This window comes from Synchytrium microbalum (genome assembly GCF_006535985.1).
Source record: "Synchytrium microbalum strain JEL517 chromosome Unknown SmJEL517_scf0002, whole genome shotgun sequence".
Lineage (NCBI taxonomy): Eukaryota > Fungi > Chytridiomycota > Chytridiomycetes > Synchytriales > Synchytriaceae > Synchytrium > Synchytrium microbalum.
The window spans coordinates 253,502-277,580 of NW_022158351.1; the positions used below are offsets into that span (position 1 = coordinate 253,502).

Here is a 24,079-nt window from a genome sequence, read left to right on the forward strand (position 1 = left end):
CGTCCTCTGGAAATCCGGCACCAACGTCTTAAACTTGGTATCATCCAGAATCAACGTATTGTCCATCAAATACCTCATTTCAATAAGCTCTCTAATGATTGGAACAAACAGTCCAATAACCGAAAGCACTGGCCACGGGATGTGAGCCAGTTTCACATGTTTCCCTCCGTTGAATGCCACTGCGGCTTCAGAGACGGCCTCGAGTACCTGACGTTGCGTGTGGGCGATGTCGCCTTGGAAGTGGACTGCTTCGAAGCCGGGTGAGAGTTTGTCAGAGATCATAAGGAGGTCGACTGCTGCTCGAGCCATGTCTGGAACTATATGTAAAGGTCTCAAGAGTCAGCATGAGATGACAGAGGAATCTTTTGGGAATTCCATTTGGACACATCAGAATAACAATTAATTTTGTTTACCATAAACATATTCATGAATAATGTCCAGCTTGCCAAAGCATTGAAGTCCCTTTCCCAATACAGCGTTCATGTACACACCATCAGTACCTACACATAATTTGTCAGATTCCAGGTGTTCGCCAAAACCAAAGGCCATTCACATCAAGAGTGTCTCCATTTAATGGCCCTACCTCCATTTCTTATAGTCGGCCCAAAAAAATCACCAGCTCGTAAACACAACACTCGTTTTCCTGATTTTCGTAACTGAGCTTCAATAGCGTTACGAACAGCACCCTTCTTGGATGGTGGTTGGAGTGGTTGATCTTCCTTTAAGGGCCTGTTATACTCTGGTTTGTAGCCATACACGTTGCCAGGGAAGAGTATCAATGGATCTTTTGTACCAATTACTATGAAAGGACTGGTTGATGAGTTGGAATGTTGGGGTTATGTCCAAAAAATGTAATTTCGTTCTCACACTTCAGCACAGCAGTAACAACAAGAGGCCATTTGACCTCCCACTGATCGTATGGCGCATTATATGTCAGAGCAAGCACGGTAACGTCATCGGTAAAGTATGGAGCAATCGTTTCTAAAACATTGGACGCTGTTGCATGAGTAATTCATCTTTATCACCAAATGAACGCAAGCCAACGCAAGGAATGGCATATACAACAAAACGTACCAGGCTTCTCAACATCCCCAATAACAACATTCAACTTGGTCTTTGAATTGGAATGTTTGGCAAAAAAGGCAGTTGCTTTAGCCTTGTTACGGGCTACAGCTGTCACCGTAATGTTTTCATCATCTCTTGCAAGCAATTCAAGTACAAATGCTCCGCTATATGTAGAAAAACAAACAAAAACGAGGTTGTTTTATGCTGATCAGAAATCTTTTGACGCAAACACATGATCAAACGTACCCAAAACCTTGAGTGGAGCCAAGCACCAGGATATTGAGATTCGTTACCGTCATACTTCTGGAGATTTCTCGATTTATTGAGTTGGAGGATCTAAGATGTTTGGACTCATAATGTGCTGTTGCTTAGAATGTGGGTGTTGTTGTACAACCTTAAAACTTCAACCAATAGAATCACTTCCCGCACGCGCTTGTGAGTAACCGCTCCAAGTCGGGTTAGCACGTGGGATGGGTTTATTATTATCTAGTTTACCGTCTTTCCTTCAAAGAACTTTACCCAGAAATTTACCATCGAATTCTGACATTTGACTAGTCTTTTTTACCATATCCAACCATTCATTTAGCATTTCGACACCATGTTCCGGTTGATCGGTTGGAACCTAACATATGTAAAAGAGTAGTCGGAATGCAGTTCAAATACAGTTCGGCAAGCTAAAACCACAAAAAGGCCCAAAGAACTTACAAAGTGCCCAGACTCATAAATATTAACATATGCCAGCTTCAATTTTGGCACAAGTTTGTAAAATCCAGCATCTCTCCCAGTGATGGACGACTTCCATGGGATTTCCTTCGCATCAAGGAATCCAACAAACGCGCGTCGCATCCAAAGCACTTGGGAAGGAGCATTACAAATCCAATCGGCATCACCAACGTAAATTAATACAGAGATATCGTTCAAGAGGAGTTCTTGGATTTCTTTGACGAATGGTTTCCCCTAAGTGAGAAAGAGCAAAGTAAGCAAGCGGGGGGTTTCAAATCACGACGATCCCAAAACGTACTTGGTCACCACTAAGCGAGAACAGTCCAGCCACAGTTTCAGAGCCAGGAACAAAGGATCTGTTCACTCCAAGGTATGCTTGTGTGGATGGCAAATCGAGCCAGAACTCGATATCCTTCTCTTGTGGATAACAAGGATCATCATTATCTCCTCCACACACCATTCTCACATCGTAAGGGTTACGTCCGGTAGCTGAAGCACGGAGTTTTGTCAACAAAAAAAGAAGGAATAGACCGCAGCCCGTCTCGTACCATCATAAGGCCCATTCAATTGTCGTTCACAATATAAATTGGCCGGAAGACAAGTGACACTGGAAGCACCAGGGAAACGGTAGCAAAGATCCATTAATTGACGGCATCGGGTTAAGGAGCCATACATGCTATCACATGATTCGTCTGATACCAATGGGGCATATTTGCCATCACAAGCCATTTCAGCGTATCCCACGAACTGTTCGCGTGGATCAGTCCAGCCGTTTCCAATAGCGATGGACTTGAGATTAATGTTCACTGGTCCTTTAGCATCACGGTTGTTGTTGAAGATGGTAATGCCGATAGCGGGAATGTCTGAGATGAGACAAACCATGTTTTAGTATTTGTAATAGCGCTTGCGAGGTAACAGAGAAACTTACAATGACCAGCATAACTCTCTCCCGTAGCATGGAAGGGCAATTTGGCGTATTTTGGGAAGTAGACAAACAATAATTGAAGTAAACCGTATATATCAGAGGCAGCAATCATTGAAGAGTAAGGCGTAGTCAGGATATTATCAGAATAGCTGAATCCCACTCCAGCAGGCTATCGATGCAGAGCAGCGTGTCAGTTCCTCTTGTTCCCGTGTAAAACGTGCACCGTTCTTCGTCGCGACACATACGTGATCCACAAACAAGACAGTGGCTAACAAACAGGAAAGACGTTAGATATCATAGTTTTAGATTGAGAACTGAAACATATATATATATATATATATATATATATATATATATATATATATACATCATTGTTGGCTCACCTTTCTGATTCCAAGAGTATTCAAAGGGTGTCGTTGTCTTCCCTCCGGGATTCACTCTACACGGCCCCAACTCCATCAACAGACCATTTGAAACACTGGAACTTCCTGGTCCACCATTAGTCCAATATCTGGAAGTTTTGATGAATGTTTGGAGTCAGGGTTGGTAGAGATGGAAGCAGGAGTTCACGTACACGAAATCATCCGCTTCAGGATTGGATCTTGATTCAAATAACCAAAAGAATAAATGTCTGGATCCCGTCACGTCGAAATATCCATAGATTTGTTCGACATTGTCACAGACAGCTGTGAGGAAATGTAGATGGTGACGATTAAAGCCATGAGTGATACAGTTTGAAATCTCAAGAAATTGACGATATTCCAATAGGAGCTGATGCATACCTTTGGTTCCCTTTGCTACGTGGTGAACACGCAACTGGTAATCAGGAAACGCTTCGTGTTTTAGCACCTGATATTCCACTGCTTGTGGAATAGGCGAGATAGGGATTTGATTTGGTAGAGCATTTGCTACCGTGAATGCAGACACAGTTAGTGCAAGATCGCGTAAGACTCTCATTCTTGATATACGAGCTTGTTTGGTTGTGTTTGGAGATTAGGAACAGCTGGAAGCTCAAGGATCAAACAAGTGTGCTAATGAAACATGGATGACAAGTGAATATTTTATTCGAGTATCGTGCACGCTGTTATGTCCAGATCTTTTGTAGGTACAGCAGTCCAGCCCAAAACGACGCGACGTCAAAAACCGAGCAATCGAGCCAGTTCCAGGGGATTTCGACAAGTTTCAGCGATATTTCCGACGTGTTCCGACTTACTGAATAGACGAAATTTGATGCAGTTCACAGGGTCAACGGACGGAATACAGGGAAAACGCTGTCAAACACAAAAATCCGCAACACTTGGTCACCAACAGATACAAACGCTTGCGATGATGGAGTAGACGTCACCTGACATACAACAGCGATCAAACTCAAGACACTCGGAACTTCTAGGAACAGCCCTTCCGTTTGCGTTTGCACGCACACACAAAACACAATGTCGTCAATGATTGCTCCAATACTGCTGCCAAACACACTGCCAACATCTCTAGACCGCAGGTTCAAACTCATTAGGGAACTTGGCCAAGGAGCGTATGGCACCGTCGTGTAAGGATCCTCATGTCTGCTGTGTTTGTCGACATTGCAAAATGGTGGACATACAACAGACATTCCAAGTTGGGTGCTTTTGTATTCCATCGTGGAGGAGGAACAAGTTCTCGGATGCTGACAATCGTTCCGATCTTGTATTCCAACCATGACTTACTCACACTCCACTCTTCCCTAGTGCTGCCAAAAACATCGAAACTTCCCAGGAAGTAGCCATAAAGGTACCAAACATTCTTGCTGTATTGAGTGTATTGGGTGCCTTCGCGCTTCAATCTATCTTCCTTCTCTCTGTCTCTGTTCTGACATCTCCCCAACTTGCTATAGAAAGTAACAAAGATATTCGAAAAGCCTATACTAGCCAAACGTGCACTCAGAGAACTGAAGCTTTTGATACACTTCAACGGACATGAGAATGTAAGAACGTCAAGGAGACCAATTACATGCTAGGTCAAAGTGGTTTGTGCTGTGTTAGCTAACCACGTTCCCTGCCACACAACGCTTTAGATAACATCCGTATTCGATGTGGACTTGGTAGATCCTCGAGACTTTAATGAAATGTAAGATTTAGAGAGTTTTCCGTTGATGCAGAGATGATTGGCAATGTTTGTTGGAGTCTTTTTGCGTCACTCACATACTTCATTCCAACCCTCCATGTCAAACTTAGATTTATCGTACAAGAACTCATGGAAGCAGACCTCCACCAAATCATCCGATCAGAACAACCGCTCACAGACGCACACTTCCAATACTTCCTCTACCAAATATGTCGCGGCTTAAAGTACATTCATTCTGCCAATGTCTTGCATCGTGATTTGAAACCTGGTATGGAGAACAATCGACACACTATAAACAGATGTGATGCAGTCGCCGATCGGAAAAGTTTTCATGCTGACAGCTTCCACTCTTTTCAAACTAGGCAATCTACTAGTAAACGCAGATTGTGAACTTAAAATATGCGATTTCGGATTAGCTCGAGGATTTTCAGATACACCAGTAAACAATGCTGGATTCCTGACCGAATATGTTGCTACGAGATGGTACCGTGCTCCTGAAATCATGCTGTCGTTTCGATCGTATACGAAAGCCAGTACGTATCCATTTTACACAGTTTTTGTATGGCTCGGTAGCAGTAGTCCTCGCAAAGGAGTGTCCGAGACATGTTCTTGACATTTTTTTCTCCTCCCTAGTTGACATGTGGTCAGTAGGTTGTATCTTTGCAGAACTTCTAGGCGGAAAACCGCTCTTCAAAGGCCGTGATTACGTCGACCAACTAAACCAAATCCTCTCTGTCCTCGGCACGCCGGACGATGCCACCATAGAGCGTATTGGATCCGCTCGAGCGCAAGTCTACATCCGCTCACTACCGAAAATGACAAAGACGTCGTTCACCACTCTGTTTCCAACCGCATCACCTTTAGCCATTGATTTATTAGAATCGTTATTATCATTCGACCCTGCTAGACGTATGACGGTCGAAGAAGCTCTGTCACATAAATACCTTGAAAATTATCATGATGAGAACGATGAACCACTATGTAGTGAAATGTTTGATTTTGGGTTTGAGCAGCTGGAGAGTATGGATGACATGAGGAGTAGGTCTTGGATACCAGGCACTTTCTTCGTTTTTTTTGGGTACATGCAGAACCAAACTCACACTCACCCAACTTCAACACATAGCTGCTATCGCCCAAGAAATATATACCTTCAAACAATCCCAAGCTGCGAGGAGGCTGCAGGCAGCTCAAAAGGATTACCCAACACCTCTCAACAGGAATCAGGTCGACTCTGTGCCGCGTGAATGGGCTGAGCTCCAGCAAGCTGATGAGATGATGGGCATGGATTTAGATCAGGAGTTGTCTCAGAAGCAGTGGACATAGATTGTTTGTGGTGGAATATGGTTTTCTTGGTCATTACGTTTTTTTGGATTGCAGCATCGAGAAATATATAACATCATCATACAACTTGCAAAAATTGCAAGTTGACAGGTTCCAGCTATATGGAGGAGCAATTGCACAAATATTCAGGAAAAACGAGTACATATCACGCGAAAGCCACGATTCGGCTATGCGTGGTTTGTTTAAAGCGTGATTTATCTCGTCTCAAACTCCAAACATCCATAAAACCAAGCTCTTCCGACGACAAACGAGCGATGAGTCGCAGAGAAGGCCAGGGTCATTACACCGATCCATGTATAAAATGGTACGCCCATTCTGCTTGCTTGAGGTTGTTTGCTCCGTCCTATTGGCATCCCAGTCAACAACTCACTCACTACAAACAACACAGGGAGAGGAAATGGGGCCAATCCTCCAACAAGATAGCAATCGCAAATTACAGGAATGGAGCACCTACACCACAAAGGAAACCCAAAGTTATGAAATGGGTCAAGAGTAAGCATCATTTACACAGCAACCAAAAAACGAAGTTGAATATGAAACTTAAATCTTTCTCATTACTAGCACCCGTACATTCCGAAATTCCAGAAGACATCATCCCGGAATACGCAATTGAAACAACGTCATTCAATGCTGCGTTGCCTGCTAAACCTGTTATTGATGTTGCTGCTTTTGGTAAGCAAGATGGATGGAGGAGACGAACGAAGATTGAAGCAGTACATGCATTCGTCGATATATCCAATTTTGTGGTGGTCTGTCTTTGACGTACTTCTGCGCCATCAATCTCTCTGTTTGATTTGGAAAACCAAAAGTAGCAACGACACCGGTTTTTTGGCGAATCTCCTAACACATCCCTCCACGTCTCCTTTTGCGCAGAAAAAGAACTTATTGGAGCAATGGCAGAAGGATCGGCCGTATCTGGAGACTTGACATCGTTAGAAGATCTGGATCAGTCTAAAGGGTCTTCAGTGTTGCAGCAGGCGTTGGGAAGTGTTAGTCAGGAACGTCCAGTTACGCATATTGAGAATTATGACGATTGAAGGTTTCCAGACGGCACACAAAGTTGACGAGTGCTATGTGAGAAGCTTTGAGTTACAGCTCTTTATGATTGTACATTTTGAGGGCTTTTACATAAGAAATTTGCATGTTTGTAAGTGCTGTAGCTTACTTATCTGTACATATAATAATCAACATGACATGGTCCTTGGTTCAAGGTTTTTTTTTCTCTTCTTGCTGCAAGCAACAGACACGCCATGTTGTTGGAGTAGATAGATTCAACCAATAATATATTTTTAGAAGAACAAGAATGGAGTATGAAATCCTCCAAATACGGGAATTTCATGGCTTTCTTAAAAGGGAAACAACTTTTTTCTCTAACGTTTTTTACATTTTACATATTTTGGAGCCTCACCAATCCTCTGCCCCGACCTCTTCTTCCACAAGAGTACAAGATTATGTTAAGAGAAAGAAAAAAATTAAAAGGAGTAGTTGCTTTTGTTGTTGTTGTAGTCTCTTTGTAAATGGTGTTGTTTTTGATGAAGCTTGTAGTTGTTGACTGAAGGGAGAGCGCGAGATAGATATTTTTCGTGGTTTTTGCTAAAGTCTACTGGGCGACCTCTCGTTGTCGCAATTCCTCGTCCAAATCCTAGAAAGACAAAAGAGTTAATATACGTTATGAGCACAAAAAAAAGAGATGCATCCAGAAATATTGACTGTTGTTCTCATACCATTGCTTGACCAACGTACTCGTCAACATCCTTTTCAACATGACCAACTTGGGATCTTGTTGGACCAGCCAGTCTAGAGATGAAATGTGAAGGTGTCAACATACTTTCCTTCCCAGATAGGACTTTTTTTGCGATTCAAAAAGGCTTACGGTTGCTTTGGTGGTGGAAGAGTAGACTGGTTTTGCGAAAGTGCCAGCTTTTGTGCCTTGTATTCCATGACCTCTTGTGCAATCATGCCTAAAGAAACATTTTTGAATGAATATAAACGTAGATATGTTTCGAACGAGCAAAATATGTGGCAAAGCCCCTCCGGATTGCTCTCACTCAACAGTTTCAGTGACTTACGTTTCATTTCTTCAATAGATTCCACAGTCTCGAATGAGAAATCAAACTGCCGTTCGTGCGATGGCTAAAACACAATGTTCGAGTAAGTTCAGACTTGCGATTTCATCAGTCAGAACACCAAATATATGACTTTTCAACCCCAACATCAAAAAAAGTACCAAAACCGTATCTATGAATTTACCTCATCATTCTCATCATGATAAGCTTCCAAATATGGATGACTCAGAGCTTCTTCTACAGTCATTCGAGCAGCAGGATCAAAAGTAAGTAACTTTTCTAGCAAGTCTAGAGCATTGGGGCTGGCACGAGAATAGAGTCTTTCCCATGGTTGTTTCTTCATCTTTGGTAGTGATCGAATGTACAATTGTGCCTGTGCAAGGCAGAATGATTAGTGTAGGCACTCAAGGACGCAGAAAATCGGGCTATGATTACACCAGATTACTAAGGTATACGTACTCGTTCACTACCGATACGCTTGAGAGTAGCATCATCAGGAGTACCCAATATGTTGAGGATTTGGTTTAATTGATCTACATAGTCGCGACCTTTGAAGAGAGGCTTTCCACCCAAGAGTTCAGCAAAGATACATCCAACCGACCACATATCGACTAATTACGATGAGAAGGCAATGTCAATTCAACCGTTTTTGATATTATTGGGGGAGTGGGGTGAAAAAGCCTGCAAAGTTTCAAAGTATATATATTTTGAGCAGCCCAACACTTACTAGCTTTAGTATAACTCTTAAACGACAACATGATTTCAGGAGCACGGTACCATCTAGTAGCTACATATTCAGTCATGAATCCAGAAGTAGAGTCTGATAACCCTCTAGCCAACCCGAAATCACAGATTTTGAGTTCACAGTCAGCGTTTACTAGTAAATTACCTAATTGAGAGTGAAGCGTGTCAGCTGCAACATTCCATTCCTTTTATTGGCTCCTTTTGTGCTCATTCCATACCAGGTTTCAAATCACGATGCAAGACATTTGCAGAATGAATGTACTTTAATCCACGACATATTTGATAAATAAAGTATTGGAAGTGTGCATCAGTCAACGGTTGTTCTGATCGAATGATTTGGTGCAGGTCAGCTTCCATCAGTTCTTGAATGAGATAACTGGTTGAGTAAGAAACATGGGTTAGGAGCAAGCAAGAGATTCATTTGGTACAGAGAGGACTCACATTTCATTAAAATTGTTGATATCGGCAATGTCCATGTCCAGGATGGATGTGATCTGTGTATAGTGCAAAAAAGGAAGTTGGTCTTCCAAGCAACCACTGCCTCTCTGTCGGTCTCAAACCAACCACACGACGACATACATTTTCATGATTAGAAAAGTGTCTCAAGAGTTTAATTTCTCGTAGAGCACGTTTGGCGAGAATGGACTTTTCAAAGACACGTTGCACCTTTTTGATTGCGACTTCCTCGTTTACAGATTTGGGCTCAGCTTCCAAGTCCTTTGCAGCACTAGGAAATAGATATAATATTTGAATACTATTCTGTATGATTTCTTGCTAGGTCCATTCATTATTTTTTCAAGGACGAGGTTATTCCACATTGTTTAATACCCGCGCCAAGGGGGGGCAATGTAAATGAGGGGGAACAAACAAGAGGCCAGGAGAAAGAGAGAGGATTCATCTAGTTGCAAACCTACCATACGATACCTAATAGACATGGGACAACAAGTTAGTACACACACATTTAAGGTTGGAAGTTGTTTGGCCACCGCGAACAACACGAGAGAACAATGTAAAATGAGGAAATACGAAGACGTACCATAGGCGCCCTGCCCTAATTCCCTCAGAATCTGATACCTCTTAGCCAGAAGTCCCGGTAGCTTTACTTTATCAGACATGTCTCTATGTCGTTAAAATGTATTTTGGGAGTGTAGACAGAACAATGGGAAGAAACACAACAAGATGGTCAAGTGATGACATTTTTTGCACAGCGAGGACTAGATTTTGTTGATATTATACTATATGTCCCTGATGGAATCACTACTTAAAGACGTCGGCTACGAGTAATACATGCTTGAATTGGTACATCACCAGTTGCTCCAATTTATTCTGATCTTTACCAGAGACGGACGCGATTCTAGGCTTTACAGCGTACTTTCACCTTAATGAATCTTGAATTTACGCGTTCTGCATGACGCTGTAAGTGACTTTGGCTTGTCGAGCCTCTATCAACATCACCCAACTTTTTTTACTTAGGAGCTAGTCTTGTTGCGAGGCTCATTGTGCGGAAGCGAGCTGATACTATGTCATGTACATGCATTCCTGCAGCCATAGACGGGATACCCTATAATCAAATCATTGGCACAGTGTTTGGAGATTGCGTGAGATCGAAATACGAGTATGTGAGCTTCTCACTCGGTATCGTAGGCCTAATCGCTTATTTTGTAAGTCAATCGAGAGATTGGCCCTCCTATCGCCAAGATCGCAGGCCCTGCTTGCTTTCGCTATCGTGATTTTGACACTCACAATCTTGTGTTTAAACCCATCTAGTTCTCAATGATGCCCCAAATGATTGAAAACTACCAAAACCAGTCGGCCGCTGGATTGTCTATATCATTCATCATGTGCTGGCTACTTGGCGACTCGGCTGGCCTCGCAGGGACGTTCTTGACAAACCAGCTGCCAATCCAGAAACTGACTGGTGCCTATTTCGTGTTATCGGATGCTGTAATACTCGGGCAAATACTCTACTATGGACACCGTAATCGGGCCATGTCTTCAGCGGACGATGAGATAATACAGCAGGGTGAAGAAGACCCGTTACTTGACACGTCACCACGATCAAACAGCTCCTCGTCATCTTTAACCTCATATACCTCATCATCGTCAACAACATCACTATCTTCCTCATCTGCCTCATCATCGTCGACGAAATCAACTAGACATCTAATAACAATTGCAGCGATATGTATGGTCGCCTGTTGCTTAATAGTGCCAGCTCAGGCAGCCTCATTAATCGATGAACCTCAGCGGTTGTGTAATGAGCCATTCCCTGTCTCTAATATCGGTCAAGCAGCTGGATCTTTATTGGCGTGGGCAAGTGGCCTGCTTTATTTATTTTCTAGGATACCGCAGGTCATCAAGAATTATAGAGAAGGCGTTGAGGGCCTGTCGCCAATGTTATTCCTCATTACCACGATAGGGTAAGTCTCTTCTCTGAGTTTCTAACGCATCAAAGCTGAATCTTTGCGTCATAGGAACGTCGCCTACGGTCTACAGATAACTATGAGATTTCCTCCCGTAAACCAGAGATTTTTTGCTGCAGTGTTACCGTATCTTATGGGTTCCTTTGGAGTTCTATTCTTTGATCTGGTGATTCTAGCTCAGACGTATCTGCACGGTAAACGAATGGTGGTGGTTTAGAGAATAGAGAAGAGAGGTCGTTTAAATGATGCTTTAGAGGATAGAGAACTTTGATAATTTTTGAAATGACATCAACACACTGTATATTTAATCTGCTGAATCTAACACGTTAAGACTTGATGTGCCAGGTCATCAAGTCATCCTTTCTGCATGAGAGTAGTCTTGTGATCGCTGACGCGCCTTACTGAGCCCTCACAGGGGAATTCGGCTCCTAAACACCGAGACGCGTCCTGGTTGATAAAAACTACAAACCTTTTAAACTTCAAACTCTCAAAACGTCCACAAAGTCCAATTTGAGCCTCAAATCTCGATAAACGGGGAGACCGGACTCCTTACTATAGATCTGGGGCATGTATGGCTCCCAATAGGTTTCGACCACCAGTAAACCGGAAACTGGCAAATTCACAAAATCCACACCGAAAGCCAAACTGTTTTAGGACGATATGGAAGGCCGGTCTTCCACCGAGATTACCAGTGCTTTTGTTGTTGATTGGAGGCTTGATAATGTACTCTGCGTTTTGGTTGAGTAAACAGACTTTTGAGAGGTAAGGATTCGCGAAATCACGATTTTTGGTGTTTGGTTGTCGATGATCAACAAGTGGTTGTCTTTCGCAGACGGAATGAATTTTTGGGGAGCTGATCAGACGTTTTCGTGGTCGCGGTTAGCATTTGACGCTAGCTTTGGGTGAATCAAATCTCATATCTAACCAAAATCTTATCTCTGTGTCTATCCAGTTCTCGCCATCATACAGCATCTACTGCTACTGATCAGCCACAGGAGAAACTGCATCTTGTAACATACGTGACCAAACCTGCTGGTGTTGGATTTTGCAGGTTTTTGAAATCTGCACTCGCTGTTGGATACGAACCCATTGTTTTAGGAGGATCTAAAAATGCTGAGATGAGTGGAGAGCCTGCTAAGAAGGCTAAAGTTGGTGGTTATAGACAAGTAGGTGAAGGCATTGCCATCGTAATGTACCGTGGCCTTTTTTGGGCATGTCACCAACACTCTTCCCCTAGTACATTGACAAACACGTAAAAGACACCGACCTCGTGCTTCTCGTCGACGGCTACGACGTATACTTCCAACTAGGCCCGACCTACATGCTCTCCAAATACTACTCCCTGACATCCAAATCCCCAGCCACCCCTATAATAGCATCTGCAGAAAAAGGATGCTGGCCCTTCATAATGTATGGCGAAACAGGACACGATCTATGCCGTCTCGCACCAATCCCACCGATACCCTCCGACCTGTACCCAACCGTAACCGACCCAAACGACAAGGAACCATGGAGCAAGCGCACCACACCACCACGATGGCTCAACGCCGGTACCATCATCGGACGTGCACATGTCACGATAAATGCAACACTGGCATACGGAATGCGAGACCTCTTCGACGGAATCACAGGCTCGGAGCTTGAGGCTGCGTTTGACGACCAGGGGGTCCTCCTCGAGCGTTTCCTGCACGCAAAGCATGGCATCGCGCTGGACTATATGAGTGATTTGTTTCAGACATTCGAGGCTGCTGTGAATGATATCCAGATACGGAATGTGACTAGTCCGGATGTGAGCGATAAGGGTGTTGTGAAGAGGTTTTGGCAGAATGTGTATACCAGGAGTATACCCGCGATACTGCATTTTAATGGGGAGGGGAAAGGTGGTGGGGTTATGGATGAGAAGTGGAGAGGGTTGTGGTTTGTGGGTGGTGAGCGGCCGTTTGTGCCGAGTCCTCATCAGGGTTATTTTGATGAGGTATACGGAGTACCAGCTTAGCTGTTTTTTGTTTTGCACAGGAACATTCGTACTCACATCTTTAGCCATTTTAGGACCGTCTCTTTATATCATATGAGAGTGCCTGCGGTGAAAATGGCACTTCATAATAGGGCGACACACCACTTGTAAATATTAGACTGAACAACACCAAGTATATCTCTTACGCACACAATGTATTTATACCCTCTCTCTATATGTATATAATAATAACAAGTAGTATTTTTGGCCAACTTTTAGTTTACAGGTGCTTCAGTTTCGCAAAATTCCAAGCACAACATCTAAATATTTCGGTGACCGATGTCTACTTCTCACACTCTCAATCTCAGCTATAGTTGCTTCACGGGGCGCCAATACAGCACATGCTTTTAGAGCTTCTAACGCTGCCTCCTGTTCAGAAAAAGTAAGCGTCTTGTTAGCACACCATATGCGAACAACAATGACGTTAAGGACGGCTGATACCTGAACAGAAGGGTTAACATCATCAACATGCACAGTAATACTCTTAATCATTCCATTCCATGCTTCACCATCAAGTTTACTGCCATTCGCATCCCAATTGGCACGAACATGGTGATAAAAGGCAATCAAAGTACGACATGCTTCTATCCGAATCACGTCCTGTGCATCATCTAGTCTTTTAATGAGTTCTGGGTATAGGCTCTTGTATACGGCATCTAAGAAAACGATTGAAATTTCAGTTCATTACATTGACTTTGACTGACGAAGGAGGGAAAAACTGCAGAGAATTACATGCCAACCTAATGCCACCACCAACTCATCAGATATACACTTTACAACACTTACCACTCATGACGACCCCACCCTCCAAAATTCTACACAAAGCCTGCAAACACCCCTTCCTCGAGCCCACATCATCGTCATCAATACACCCAACAAAAGCAGGCGATAACGCTACCTCAAAGATCTCATCCAAATCACTCTTTAGCACAAGATCAGACAAGATGAATGCAACAAGCACTTGTAATCCTCGACCACGAATAAAAGCAGCATCACGACCAGGTCTCCATATGACTGATGGTAGGATAGCTTGGGTTATTATTTTGGGCGTGTATTGAACACAGGTATTGGATGAATTCAGATATCCGGATGTGATTAAATTGTGGAGGAGTGCGAATACACTAATTGTTTTGTTAACGGAAAGAAAGAGTAAATGACACAAAAAAGCAGGATTTTATCGCACCATGATCATGAAGACGTTACCTGACACGGATATCACCATCCCGTTCCTTGGTACATAAATCGCATACTAGCACAACAAACTGTTCCAAGTGATTTCCAATAGCAGAACCAGATTCAGAGATTAATGGTGACAATAATCGACGTTCGGGAGTATGTCGAGTCCATACTCTTGACGCATTGATAAGCCATGACAAGGATGTTGGCAGGTGTAGTGCAAATAATTCAGTGGTTCTAGAGAAGTGATGCAATTCAACCAGCTTCGACATGGCCACATTTGCCTATTTAGATCTCATGATTATCAGTCTTTTTGTGCATTTATCAAAGCTTCAATAGCAAAACAATTGGCAAATTTGAATGTATACCTTTTTGGGTAAGTCACTCCACCCCAATAATCGTTCATCACCAGGAGTGGTAGATACAATAACACATCCCAACAAAGTCTCAAACTCTCCCACACCACTATTACTGCCACTATTACTATTACTCAAGGTCACTTGCCCACTTATTTCAACAAGACAATCCCCAATAGCAGATACAACAGGCACACTCTCAGTCAACGAAAACTCGACATCGGTAACAGCCTCAACAAGCTTCTTTAACTCTTTCCTCTCTATATTCTTTGGCACAGAAGCACCTCGAATCAACCCACTCAAAACTCTTAAATTACCCAACCGTGCAGAAGACGTCGGAGCGACTTTAATGGGCCCTACAATATGTGGCAAATATACATCCGATGTTATAAAACATCCAATCAATTCAGCACACGAGACAGCGTGTTGAATGACCCAGGATTCATCTGATGAGCATATACGACATAATGGTGGTAACAGGATGTTGACATAGCCGGTAGCATGTTGCTGCACGATACGTAAATAGACAGCTAGGATTTGAGCTGTTTTGGCTCGTGTGTCAGGAGTCCAGTGTATTAGACCCTGAGCAAACTTGTCCACCATTTTCATCGAGTGGTCTTTGAATGCGTGGCGAGATCCTACTCGTATACGACGTTGGGGCGTCACACTAGTCGTATTACTCGTCGTCGACAAGTCATACTCCATTTCATCTTTAACACGATCTTCCCAATCGTGTTCATACTGGATCCCAATATCATCTACACCCGTCCAGCACAATTCCGCTAGTTTGGGCACTTCGTCAGAGCAGCCAGCTAATATGATTGGGTAGAATTTATAGCCGAACGAGTATCGGTCGTCTAGATGTAGAGCCCATTCTATGGCAGCTTCGTATAGTGCTTCACGTACAGAGGACGCCTTGTCTAGTGTCAGTGTCATGAGGGCGTCAAGTGATTCGTCGAGGACGGTTGCGTCTGCTATAATTACACATTTTAGAGCCTAATATCAACATAAGAAGAGAAAAAGGGTGAGTCTTTCGAGACATCTCGACAGTGAGCATGTCCTTTTGCGCTTTACCCGAATGCCAGCAATCCTAACACCAGAATGCCGATGCGACAAGACTCCAACCACAATAGCTTTAGCAACAGCTGCACTAGAATTTCCTCTCACAAACCTAGCAGCTTCCGTCCACATGACCTGTACGAGTCTACACCCTTCCTTCTTGACTTCAGCATATGAATCATGTAGTGCTGCGACTGCTGCAACTGACAATGCAGGTAAAAAGGGAGCCATCAATACAGGTGATGATTGTACAATAGATATTGCCAGTCGTATGAGACTCAGACGTGTTTCTTCTGATGGTTCAGTTGGGGTTGGGATCGTTGATTGCTGTGGTGACAGGCGATGTAGGACTGGAGGGAGTAGTGTTTCTATGTGATTTGAAGTGAGAGTGCCGCAAGCCTCCACGAATCTAGGAAGAAAAAAAGGATTGAGATTGTGCTCTCGTTTTCACATGAACAGAAAAAAAACCAGCCAAAATCGTGATGCAGATAGTCTGTTGCCTTCATCAATCTAATATGTATGGATTGTACCTTTTCAGAGTATCAACAGCGAGTTCTCTCACTTTTTCTATTGAGTCGTAGAGACTGCGAATCAGAGCAGAAGATACATCCATCAATAGTTTCCGAGCGAGTAGTGGATCTAGTCCTTGTGATCTCGATACAGAATCTCTGGCTATCTTTTCCAGAGCCTTCTTTTTGGCATTACGATCTGCTTGGACGTCCAATAAAATGTTTAAATCTCGTTGAATAGACTATGATAGAGAATAGATTAAGGTTAGATCCAATGAATAATAGTATATAGTACTATGTAGACGGCAATTGCCTGTATAATCTGCTCATAATCAGCTTGTAATGCAGGCGACAAGTCTACGTCCATTGAAATGCGTTTTGATGAATCTTGCACTTGGGCTTGTTTGGAGGATGCGACTGAGAATTTGCGCATTTCACGTTCGGCGTCCATGATTCCCTCATCTGATTGCTCCGCGTTGCTGGCCAACATTTCCTGCATTCAATCTATGACTTGTTCATGCGAAGAAGAGGATATATAAACCAATACCTACTTTAATCACGAGGATCAGCATATACAGTTCAAGTCATGCCTAAAGTGAATCTCAGTTTTGAGATGATGAAGGTACGTGAAGCTTGAAGCACAATTTGTTTCTGACTCAATGTACTAACTGGCCTCCATATTCTATCATACTAGTTTGGAATCTATTGTCTATTTCCTGTAGGCACTTTATACGTATACAATAGGCCCGAAGTACAGGACTTTTTCTTTGCTGGTCAGGTATAAACATTCGAGCATCAAGCACCAACAACAATAGCTTTCCATATTGACCAACCACTCTCATATCTAGACTCATGCATTAGCGGAATTCATGCCAAAAGAAGCGGATTTGGTTGTATGTCCCAACTTTACTTTGCTACCTTCAGATCAAACCGATGACTCACCCTTTGCTCTCTCTCGATTGTAGAAAGTACCTCATACTATGGAAGAAGTGAATCGCATCACTGATGCTATGAAGAAACAGCAAGATGCAAAGGACAGGAGATGACGCTGTTACCATCGAGTCTAGTTTTTGGTCTCACACTCATACCGTCATATACTCCCGTTTCCACTCTCTTTTCTTGGCTACCAACAATACATTCACTTTTTGCATACACCAAAACCATGACTTTGTATCCTCCTCTTTCTTGATTCGGGTCAGCGTGCAGTCTGCAGGTTGTCGAACTTGCCCTGTTTTGAGAAGTAAAACTGAAGGGTTTAGGAGGGTTAATTAATGTAAAGGGTACTGTGGTGATACAGGCACGAACTCTTTTCGAATGATTTGGTAATCCCTCCAACTTCCAAATCAAGATGTGCTTCATGTCGAAGTTTGTCTTCAGGAAAACGAACATGGGTCCACATTCACCCCCCATCGTCCAAAGACCTTCTAATGTTCTTGCTGGTACATGGCACTGGTTTGATGATGTCGATGATGAGATCTGGAGTTCAAAGGCGTGTGTCAGATAGGTATGGAGAATCATCAAACAGACATTATAACAATGTAAACGTTTTTTTTGTTGCTGTACAAGATTGAACTTTGCACTGCCGCAAAGACCATTCCCATTGGCTTTCGAGGTTTGGAGTGTGGCTCCATCGGACTCTAAAATCAATGAAACGACACAAGTTGTCACCAGTAGATTGGAGAAGGGGGGGGGGGGGGGGGTCGAAGCAATGGTCTCATTGGCTCAACGTGACCCATATCTTATGTTTCACGTTTATATTAACAAGTTAACTCTCTTTACTAGGACGAGCCTTGTCATAACTATGAGATCCTGACGAAAGGGCATTCTCCTTTTGAGACAATTTGAAGGCACGACCTTACACGATCAATTTATTACTGGTGCGACCAGACTATAGGCTCTACGAACGATTGTTATCAGCATTGTCTATTCGATTTTTTTGCCACTAAAATATGGTCAACGTTGGTAGTATACATTGTTGGCACCCCTCCTTCAATGGTATTATGAATCAATTTATGTGGTGCTGTCGGATTAGAGAAAAAAGTGCACAAGCAGTCACAAATGTGAGTCTTGTCAAGATCACACAGCTCGTGTTTAACAAGACCGCACATTTCACCTCCATTGCTCCATGTCACTGTCATACCAGCGAAGATTTCGTTTGTCTTTCCTGGATCATTTCAAAACAAATTCCTTCTTTCAAGTGTATCAGACCGTTCAAACCGGTTCACTTTTGAAAACGCCAGTTAGTTTTATTTAGAATGTTTATGTTATTACTCTCAAATTAAGACAGAGACTCTTTAAATTGACGTACGATACTTCTTCCTACACAAGTCAAGCAAGATGGGCTTCTGTAATGAGACATCGAAGATTGTCCTCAATACGTCGAACATGAGCGACATCGAAACCCATCTTTTGAAGATAGTCCTCTGACGTTCGTGCTGGTAGTAGCAACTGGTTTGATGATGATGATGATGATGAGGTTGCCACTGCAGAAGGTGTTGCTGAGATTGGTTTAGAGAACTATGGAGAGTATAATCAGTGAAAGGTTTATTTTTCCTTAGCAGATTGTCTTCACCAAATCCGGGAACTTACAGTGTAGCAAAGACCATTCCCATTGATATTTAAGACTTCTTGGACGGTAAGATTTCTTGTATTGTCGATTGGGCTCTAAAACAACAACAAAGGTCAAGTTTGCTACATTATAAACGAAGGAGCAAAAAACAAGGACAACGGGAAGACTAATTGGCTCACCTTGAACCCCCACATCTCATCCTTGACATTTGCATTAACAAGTTGCTTTTCCTCACTAGGTCGAGTCTTGTCATAGCCTTGAGATCCTCCATATGAAATAGCATTGTCCCTTGAGAGGATTTGGAAGGACCACCAGATACGATCAATTTGCGAGTGATGCAACCAGAAGATAGGATCTGAAAAGGAGTTGAAGACCGATCAATATGATTTTTTTTTGCGGTGAGGCACCTCAACAGTGTAGAGTCCTCACCATTAGTACTATACATTGTTGGCATTTCACCTCCAATAGAATTATGAATCAAGTTATGTGGTCCTGCCTGTTTGAAACAAAGAAACTCAGTAAAGTCAAGGGTTACGTAAGAACCTTATCAACAACACCACGATTCAATAAGACCAAAAGCAATCAACCTACCTCCAAACGCTCTTTGAACGTATCATACCCAGCAGAACCCACAATCAGCGACATTGCCTTTGGACTATACCAAACAGGCAAAGTATGATTTGTAAATCCATTTTGCTCTTTAATAGCACCATCACCTCCAAAACGACGTTCAATGCAATGAACTGGTCTTTCTGATGAAGAAACATCCGTTGCTGATGATTCTGCAGAGGTCCAGTTTCCAGCAACACCATCCAAGACACATGATGTGGGTAGTTCGTCGTCTTGAGGGTCTGGGGGTGATGACGATGTTGTTACACCATCCGTTCCAAGATATTTGGCATTCCAGAGAGGTGCTGTGTGTGGTTTTGCATAGTCGAGAGCCCAGTCCTATTTGTGTGATGTGTTTGTTGAATGGGATTAGAATTTGAAAGAACCAAAAATCCAAATTCAAGACACATTCCATACCCAATAAGGGATGGTAATTGATGAATCTACAGCTTGTAATTCCTTTTCAAAGAGGTAGGTAAACCATCTATGCCATGGAAGAAACTGAGGCTAAAGAAGTAGAGATGGAACGTCAATATGTGGAACTCGCAAATCAAGCAATCCCACTGGGATTTTTACCGTAGCATGACAACTAGCTGCATTCAACAAATGTACATGCACGAAATCCTCATACAAGTTCCTTCGTCCCATTTTCGATGGACTGGACTTGATGACTGATATGGCATGTAGGAATTTGGTGATTTCAGTTTCAGTGAGTTCTCGCCATTCCTTTCTGCAAGGTGCCAAAATATAGCTGAGCTGCCGGAATTTTATACATGTAACCAACAGGTTGTGTTTCGCCATACTTACCGAAGTTGAGGATGCGTGCAAGTAGTTGCAGGAAATATGGCTGCATGTGAATCTTGATCACCAGATGGTGGTGGTGATGGTGTCCTGCTAATGGATACAGATGCGACTTGATCAAGGCTCAAGCCAAGAGTTGTTGTGCAGATCGATACGACGATGATGATGCAGAAATTTACAATCATTTTGCTTGGAACTTGGATTTTGATTCGAGGAAATGCAGATCAAATTTGGTAGTGCTTTGTATTGCAATATTCTGAACAGGGTACTGTGGGAACAACCCCAAAGTGTCAAACTGTGAGAACGACTTGAAAGTCACAGTGACGTTGACAGGTAAATACAACTCATTTTCCCTTGATGAGAGTGAATAAGTCCAAAGGGTATTGAATTCTGTTCACCTGAACCTTTTTCAATGTTTGTGTGCCTTTAAGGAAGCCAACAGGGATTTCAACGAGACCAACAACTCCAATTTGTACTTGGATACGATGATTTGAATATTTTGAGTCAGAGAAATAGAGAATAGATAAATTACTTGGCTCGGTACTATGTGGTAATTGGAAGGTTGGGTTCGTCAGTCATGACAACCAAAAAAAGCGCAAATTTAAGCTTCCGTATCTACCTTCTTGAGAGCAGCCTCACTCTTCTCGCACTTCCAAGACAATTCATGAGCATTTTGATCAACCTATACAAACACATGGTTGTCAGTATCAACCAGCCAAAAAAATGAAGCTCCACAAATCCGCTAGATGATCCCTCACAATACCTTCTTATCCATAGCCTCTAGCTTCTTAAACATATCCAATTGCAAGGTTTGCATCTTTTCCATGATGGCTAAAGATAAAACGTATTGTTAGGACAACGGCTTTGCGTCGGTTGCGGAAAAAACACCTCATCCAAAAAAAGGGTCCAAAGTAGGCTATTCATATGACAACAAGCCTCTCGTGTACCTCGAATATCTATAGACCGAGCCCTCTCATGTAGCTCGAGTTCAAGCAATCTCTGCTCAAGAGCAGTAATTGAGCTCTTGTCGAGATTGGAAGGCAGCACTGTTCCAGCCGTTACGTTCAATCTGGTCAGTTTGGCCTAGAGTAAAAAGCGCAATGAGTAAGGTTGTGCACGTTGGTTTCCTCAAACATTTGGATCCTATCATCGATTGTTCTGTTCAGCGACACGACACGTCAAAGCAACCTACATCCTTTTGTCGAACAGTAGGATCAAGACCATGCATACGATCAAGCTCCGTAGCAATCAATCCAGCGTTAAAAGCCTTCTGGAATTTCCCAACCTGATCATTGGGCATTTCGGTTTCAATGACATAGACTTTCTCGTCTGCTGTGAGCTTTATCGATGCTCGGTATGCTTTATAGTGTTTTTCCAAGTACCTGTTTATGTTGAGAGGAAGGTGTCATTTTGGGACTATTTGGTTGCAAAACCCAGATATCTGCATTTAGATTTTCCGACGACCATGGCAAAAAATTGGCAAGTCATACAGTATTGACTAAACTCACCAATAAAGCTCTGGCTCAGTCTCCTTCCATATCTGCCACGACACGGTAGAAGTCTTGGCTAAGAATGTCACTGTCCTCGCGTCTTTCGAAAGATCTTCGTCCAATGAAGCCATGTTATTTCTCTATCGATCGCTCAGTGATGAAGCAGACAGTATATTCCAATCTATAATGCGATGAGGTTCAAGATTTTTTTAGTTGCTCAACAAACCTCTCAGCTTCGCACCAAATCACGTAAAAAAAGTTTCCGAAGGATGTTGGCCAAACACAACAAAGACAGCAGCAAGTCGCTACAAAATCAGCAAGTGCAAAAATTGTCTATTGAGGTGGACTTATTATTTGTACAGTTCACGGCTTCCTAGAATTTATCCCTTCCAACAACCTTTCTAAAAACTTGCTCATGTTTCCTTCATCAGAGCGTGACAGCACATCCTGAACAAAGTCATGATATGCCTGCCATATTTCTGGAAGGTCCTGAACATTTTGAAGAAAGAAAATAAGAATGTGTTTAAAACAGAAAAAACCTTTAGTAGTGGGCTCTCACTTTGAAACAAGCTTCAAACGCATCCACACATTTCTTCAATGCAGCAGGGAATAACGGACTTGTTGGATCGTTTGATGCGTCCAACCATAGATATCGTTGAGCTAAAGCAGCCTTGCTTTGTACAGTGGTGAAGTCTCGTTCGATTCTAAAGACGTGAAACAAAATGAGGACCAACATTCAGGAAACGACTTGAGCTTATACTCACGAATCATAAACTTCATTCTGCCCGACAGACGGAAACTCGAATTTCCGATAAATGGAAAGGAATTCAAGTCTGAAATCAAGGTCTTTTGAAATTTCTAATGTGCCCAAAAAAAGGAAAATAAACAAGGTGGATGAGCGATGCTCAATAGATTCCGGGAAGACAACAATATATTACCTTTGATAGCATTCCGATATATAGCTCTAGGTATAGCACCATCGAAAAAGGCTGTTTGGGCAGGAGTCATTCCTTCACTGAGTAGCGTTTCGGCAACAGTGAATGCGGATTCCTAGCAAGTACATCAGTTAGCAAAAAAGACAGCGATATAAGCTATGCTGTATTTACCGATTGTAAAGGCAATGGTCGTAATTCAGATTCTTGAGGCAACGACGGTAGTTTTATCATCGTCCCATCTTCATCGTCGTCTTCGTTATCTGAATCTCCTTCCTTGACATCGTTAGCTTCCTTCTTGTCATCGGCGCCCATCAAGATCTTGCGTCGTAGCAACAGCTTGTGGAGATACAGACATTCAAGTTTAAAGTATTCGTGCCATACGAGCTTTGAGCTGTTGAGGAGACGTAACGCCCGTTGGAAGAGTGCTATCAAAAGGAATTGAAAATCAGTATTCAATCAACACATGTAACCTTTTTTGTGGTGAAGGACTCACATCTAGCATTAACCATATTCTGATTCTCCTCAAACTCCCACCCGGCCGCCATAATCCAAAACACCTCCTTCAACGGATGCAGCTGTATAGCCCTTGCAAAGCTCTTTCCCAGGGCTTTCGTACTCTTGATCTCCTGTGCCCAGTTCAAGTATTCCACCCACAGTTCAACATCACCACCGAACTTTTTCAGAGCCTTTTGATACAGGGAATGGATTCGTTGGACGATAGAATAGTCACTAACAGTGATTCCTTTCGCGCCGTTACGTTTGTTGGCAGGCTGGTTTAGTCCAAGTCGGTGTTTGCGCTTCTTGCGAAGCTTTTCGAGATTGATTTCGTAGGATATGTAGCGGAGGTAGTCGGATTTTGAGGTTATGCGGCGGTGGATGGCGTATTCGAAGGATGTGCGGGATTTAACTATGGACTTTATTTCGACCTGGTTAAGGAGAAAGGTGTCAGTTCGATATCCAACTGGATATTTTTTTGTGTGTTTTGACGTTTACTTTGCTAAAGACTCCACGTTCTTCGAGATCCCGTAGCTCGGGTAGCATCCGCTCCAAATGATATTGTACTTGCTCGGCCATCCTTCGTATACGGTGTTTGTTTCAATCGAACGGGTTGTGTTGTCTACTTGCAAAAAAAAAATCACGAAGGCTCTGCAAAACAATCACCACGAACAAACATCCC

At 42.8% G+C, this 24,079-nt stretch overlaps 9 protein-coding genes across 9 annotated transcripts; 4 read left to right on the forward strand and 5 right to left on the reverse strand.

Annotated features, from left to right (window-relative positions):
* Positions 1 to 1,570: 1,570 nt before the first annotated feature.
* Positions 1,571 to 3,670, reverse strand: SmJEL517_g00492 (uncharacterized protein; the record flags this gene model as incomplete). Its single annotated transcript, XM_031166421.1, has 9 exons — positions 1,571 to 1,687; positions 1,771 to 2,022; positions 2,087 to 2,277; positions 2,337 to 2,651; positions 2,717 to 2,882; positions 2,959 to 2,981; positions 3,097 to 3,224; positions 3,288 to 3,399; positions 3,496 to 3,670. 9 exons carry the CDS (start codon positions 3,668 to 3,670, stop codon positions 1,571 to 1,573), a joined length of 1,479 nt encoding a protein of 492 aa, XP_031027512.1.
* A 476-nt stretch (positions 3,671 to 4,146) lies between these two features.
* SmJEL517_g00493 (uncharacterized protein) lies at positions 4,147 to 6,133 on the forward strand (the record flags this gene model as incomplete). Its single annotated transcript, XM_031166422.1, has 8 exons — positions 4,147 to 4,256; positions 4,435 to 4,477; positions 4,581 to 4,670; positions 4,761 to 4,813; positions 4,921 to 5,078; positions 5,173 to 5,343; positions 5,444 to 5,848; positions 5,934 to 6,133. The coding sequence occupies 8 exons, from the start codon at positions 4,147 to 4,149 to the stop codon at positions 6,131 to 6,133; spliced, it is 1,230 nt and encodes a 409-aa protein (XP_031027513.1).
* Positions 6,134 to 7,751: 1,618 nt separating this feature from the next.
* SmJEL517_g00494 (uncharacterized protein) lies at positions 7,752 to 10,076 on the reverse strand (the record flags this gene model as incomplete). Its single annotated transcript, XM_031166423.1, has 12 exons — positions 7,752 to 7,793; positions 7,876 to 7,948; positions 8,025 to 8,112; positions 8,221 to 8,284; positions 8,402 to 8,590; positions 8,677 to 8,828; positions 8,945 to 9,106; positions 9,180 to 9,337; positions 9,403 to 9,455; positions 9,541 to 9,688; positions 9,876 to 9,885; positions 9,998 to 10,076. 12 exons carry the CDS (start codon positions 10,074 to 10,076, stop codon positions 7,752 to 7,754), a joined length of 1,218 nt encoding a protein of 405 aa, XP_031027444.1.
* Positions 10,077 to 10,481: 405 nt separating this feature from the next.
* SmJEL517_g00495 (uncharacterized protein) lies at positions 10,482 to 11,601 on the forward strand (the record flags this gene model as incomplete). Its single annotated transcript, XM_031166424.1, has 3 exons — positions 10,482 to 10,622; positions 10,729 to 11,381; positions 11,436 to 11,601. 3 exons carry the CDS (start codon positions 10,482 to 10,484, stop codon positions 11,599 to 11,601), a joined length of 960 nt encoding a protein of 319 aa, XP_031027445.1.
* A 354-nt stretch (positions 11,602 to 11,955) lies between these two features.
* SmJEL517_g00496 (uncharacterized protein) lies at positions 11,956 to 13,487 on the forward strand (the record flags this gene model as incomplete). The annotated part of the gene is made up of 4 exons (XM_031166425.1): positions 11,956 to 12,146; positions 12,337 to 12,550; positions 12,622 to 13,359; positions 13,434 to 13,487. The coding sequence occupies 4 exons, from the start codon at positions 11,956 to 11,958 to the stop codon at positions 13,485 to 13,487; spliced, it is 1,197 nt and encodes a 398-aa protein (XP_031027446.1).
* A 142-nt stretch (positions 13,488 to 13,629) lies between these two features.
* Positions 13,630 to 16,949, reverse strand: SmJEL517_g00497 (uncharacterized protein; the record flags this gene model as incomplete). Its single annotated transcript, XM_031166426.1, has 8 exons — positions 13,630 to 13,767; positions 13,840 to 14,054; positions 14,185 to 14,519; positions 14,602 to 14,858; positions 14,943 to 15,926; positions 16,005 to 16,398; positions 16,520 to 16,740; positions 16,794 to 16,949. 8 exons carry the CDS (start codon positions 16,947 to 16,949, stop codon positions 13,630 to 13,632), a joined length of 2,700 nt encoding a protein of 899 aa, XP_031027447.1.
* Positions 16,950 to 17,084: 135 nt separating this feature from the next.
* SmJEL517_g00498 (uncharacterized protein) lies at positions 17,085 to 17,544 on the forward strand (the record flags this gene model as incomplete). Its single annotated transcript, XM_031166427.1, has 4 exons — positions 17,085 to 17,120; positions 17,193 to 17,276; positions 17,347 to 17,391; positions 17,464 to 17,544. 4 exons carry the CDS (start codon positions 17,085 to 17,087, stop codon positions 17,542 to 17,544), a joined length of 246 nt encoding a protein of 81 aa, XP_031027514.1.
* A 3,534-nt stretch (positions 17,545 to 21,078) lies between these two features.
* SmJEL517_g00499 (uncharacterized protein) lies at positions 21,079 to 22,098 on the reverse strand (the record flags this gene model as incomplete). The annotated part of the gene is made up of 5 exons (XM_031166428.1): positions 21,079 to 21,159; positions 21,241 to 21,308; positions 21,425 to 21,560; positions 21,670 to 21,859; positions 21,986 to 22,098. 5 exons carry the CDS (start codon positions 22,096 to 22,098, stop codon positions 21,079 to 21,081), a joined length of 588 nt encoding a protein of 195 aa, XP_031027515.1.
* A 232-nt stretch (positions 22,099 to 22,330) lies between these two features.
* Positions 22,331 to 23,976, reverse strand: SmJEL517_g00500 (uncharacterized protein; the record flags this gene model as incomplete). The annotated part of the gene is made up of 7 exons (XM_031166429.1): positions 22,331 to 22,456; positions 22,527 to 22,671; positions 22,732 to 22,825; positions 22,906 to 23,017; positions 23,074 to 23,327; positions 23,396 to 23,828; positions 23,896 to 23,976. 7 exons carry the CDS (start codon positions 23,974 to 23,976, stop codon positions 22,331 to 22,333), a joined length of 1,245 nt encoding a protein of 414 aa, XP_031027432.1.
* Positions 23,977 to 24,079: the final 103 nt, after the last annotated feature.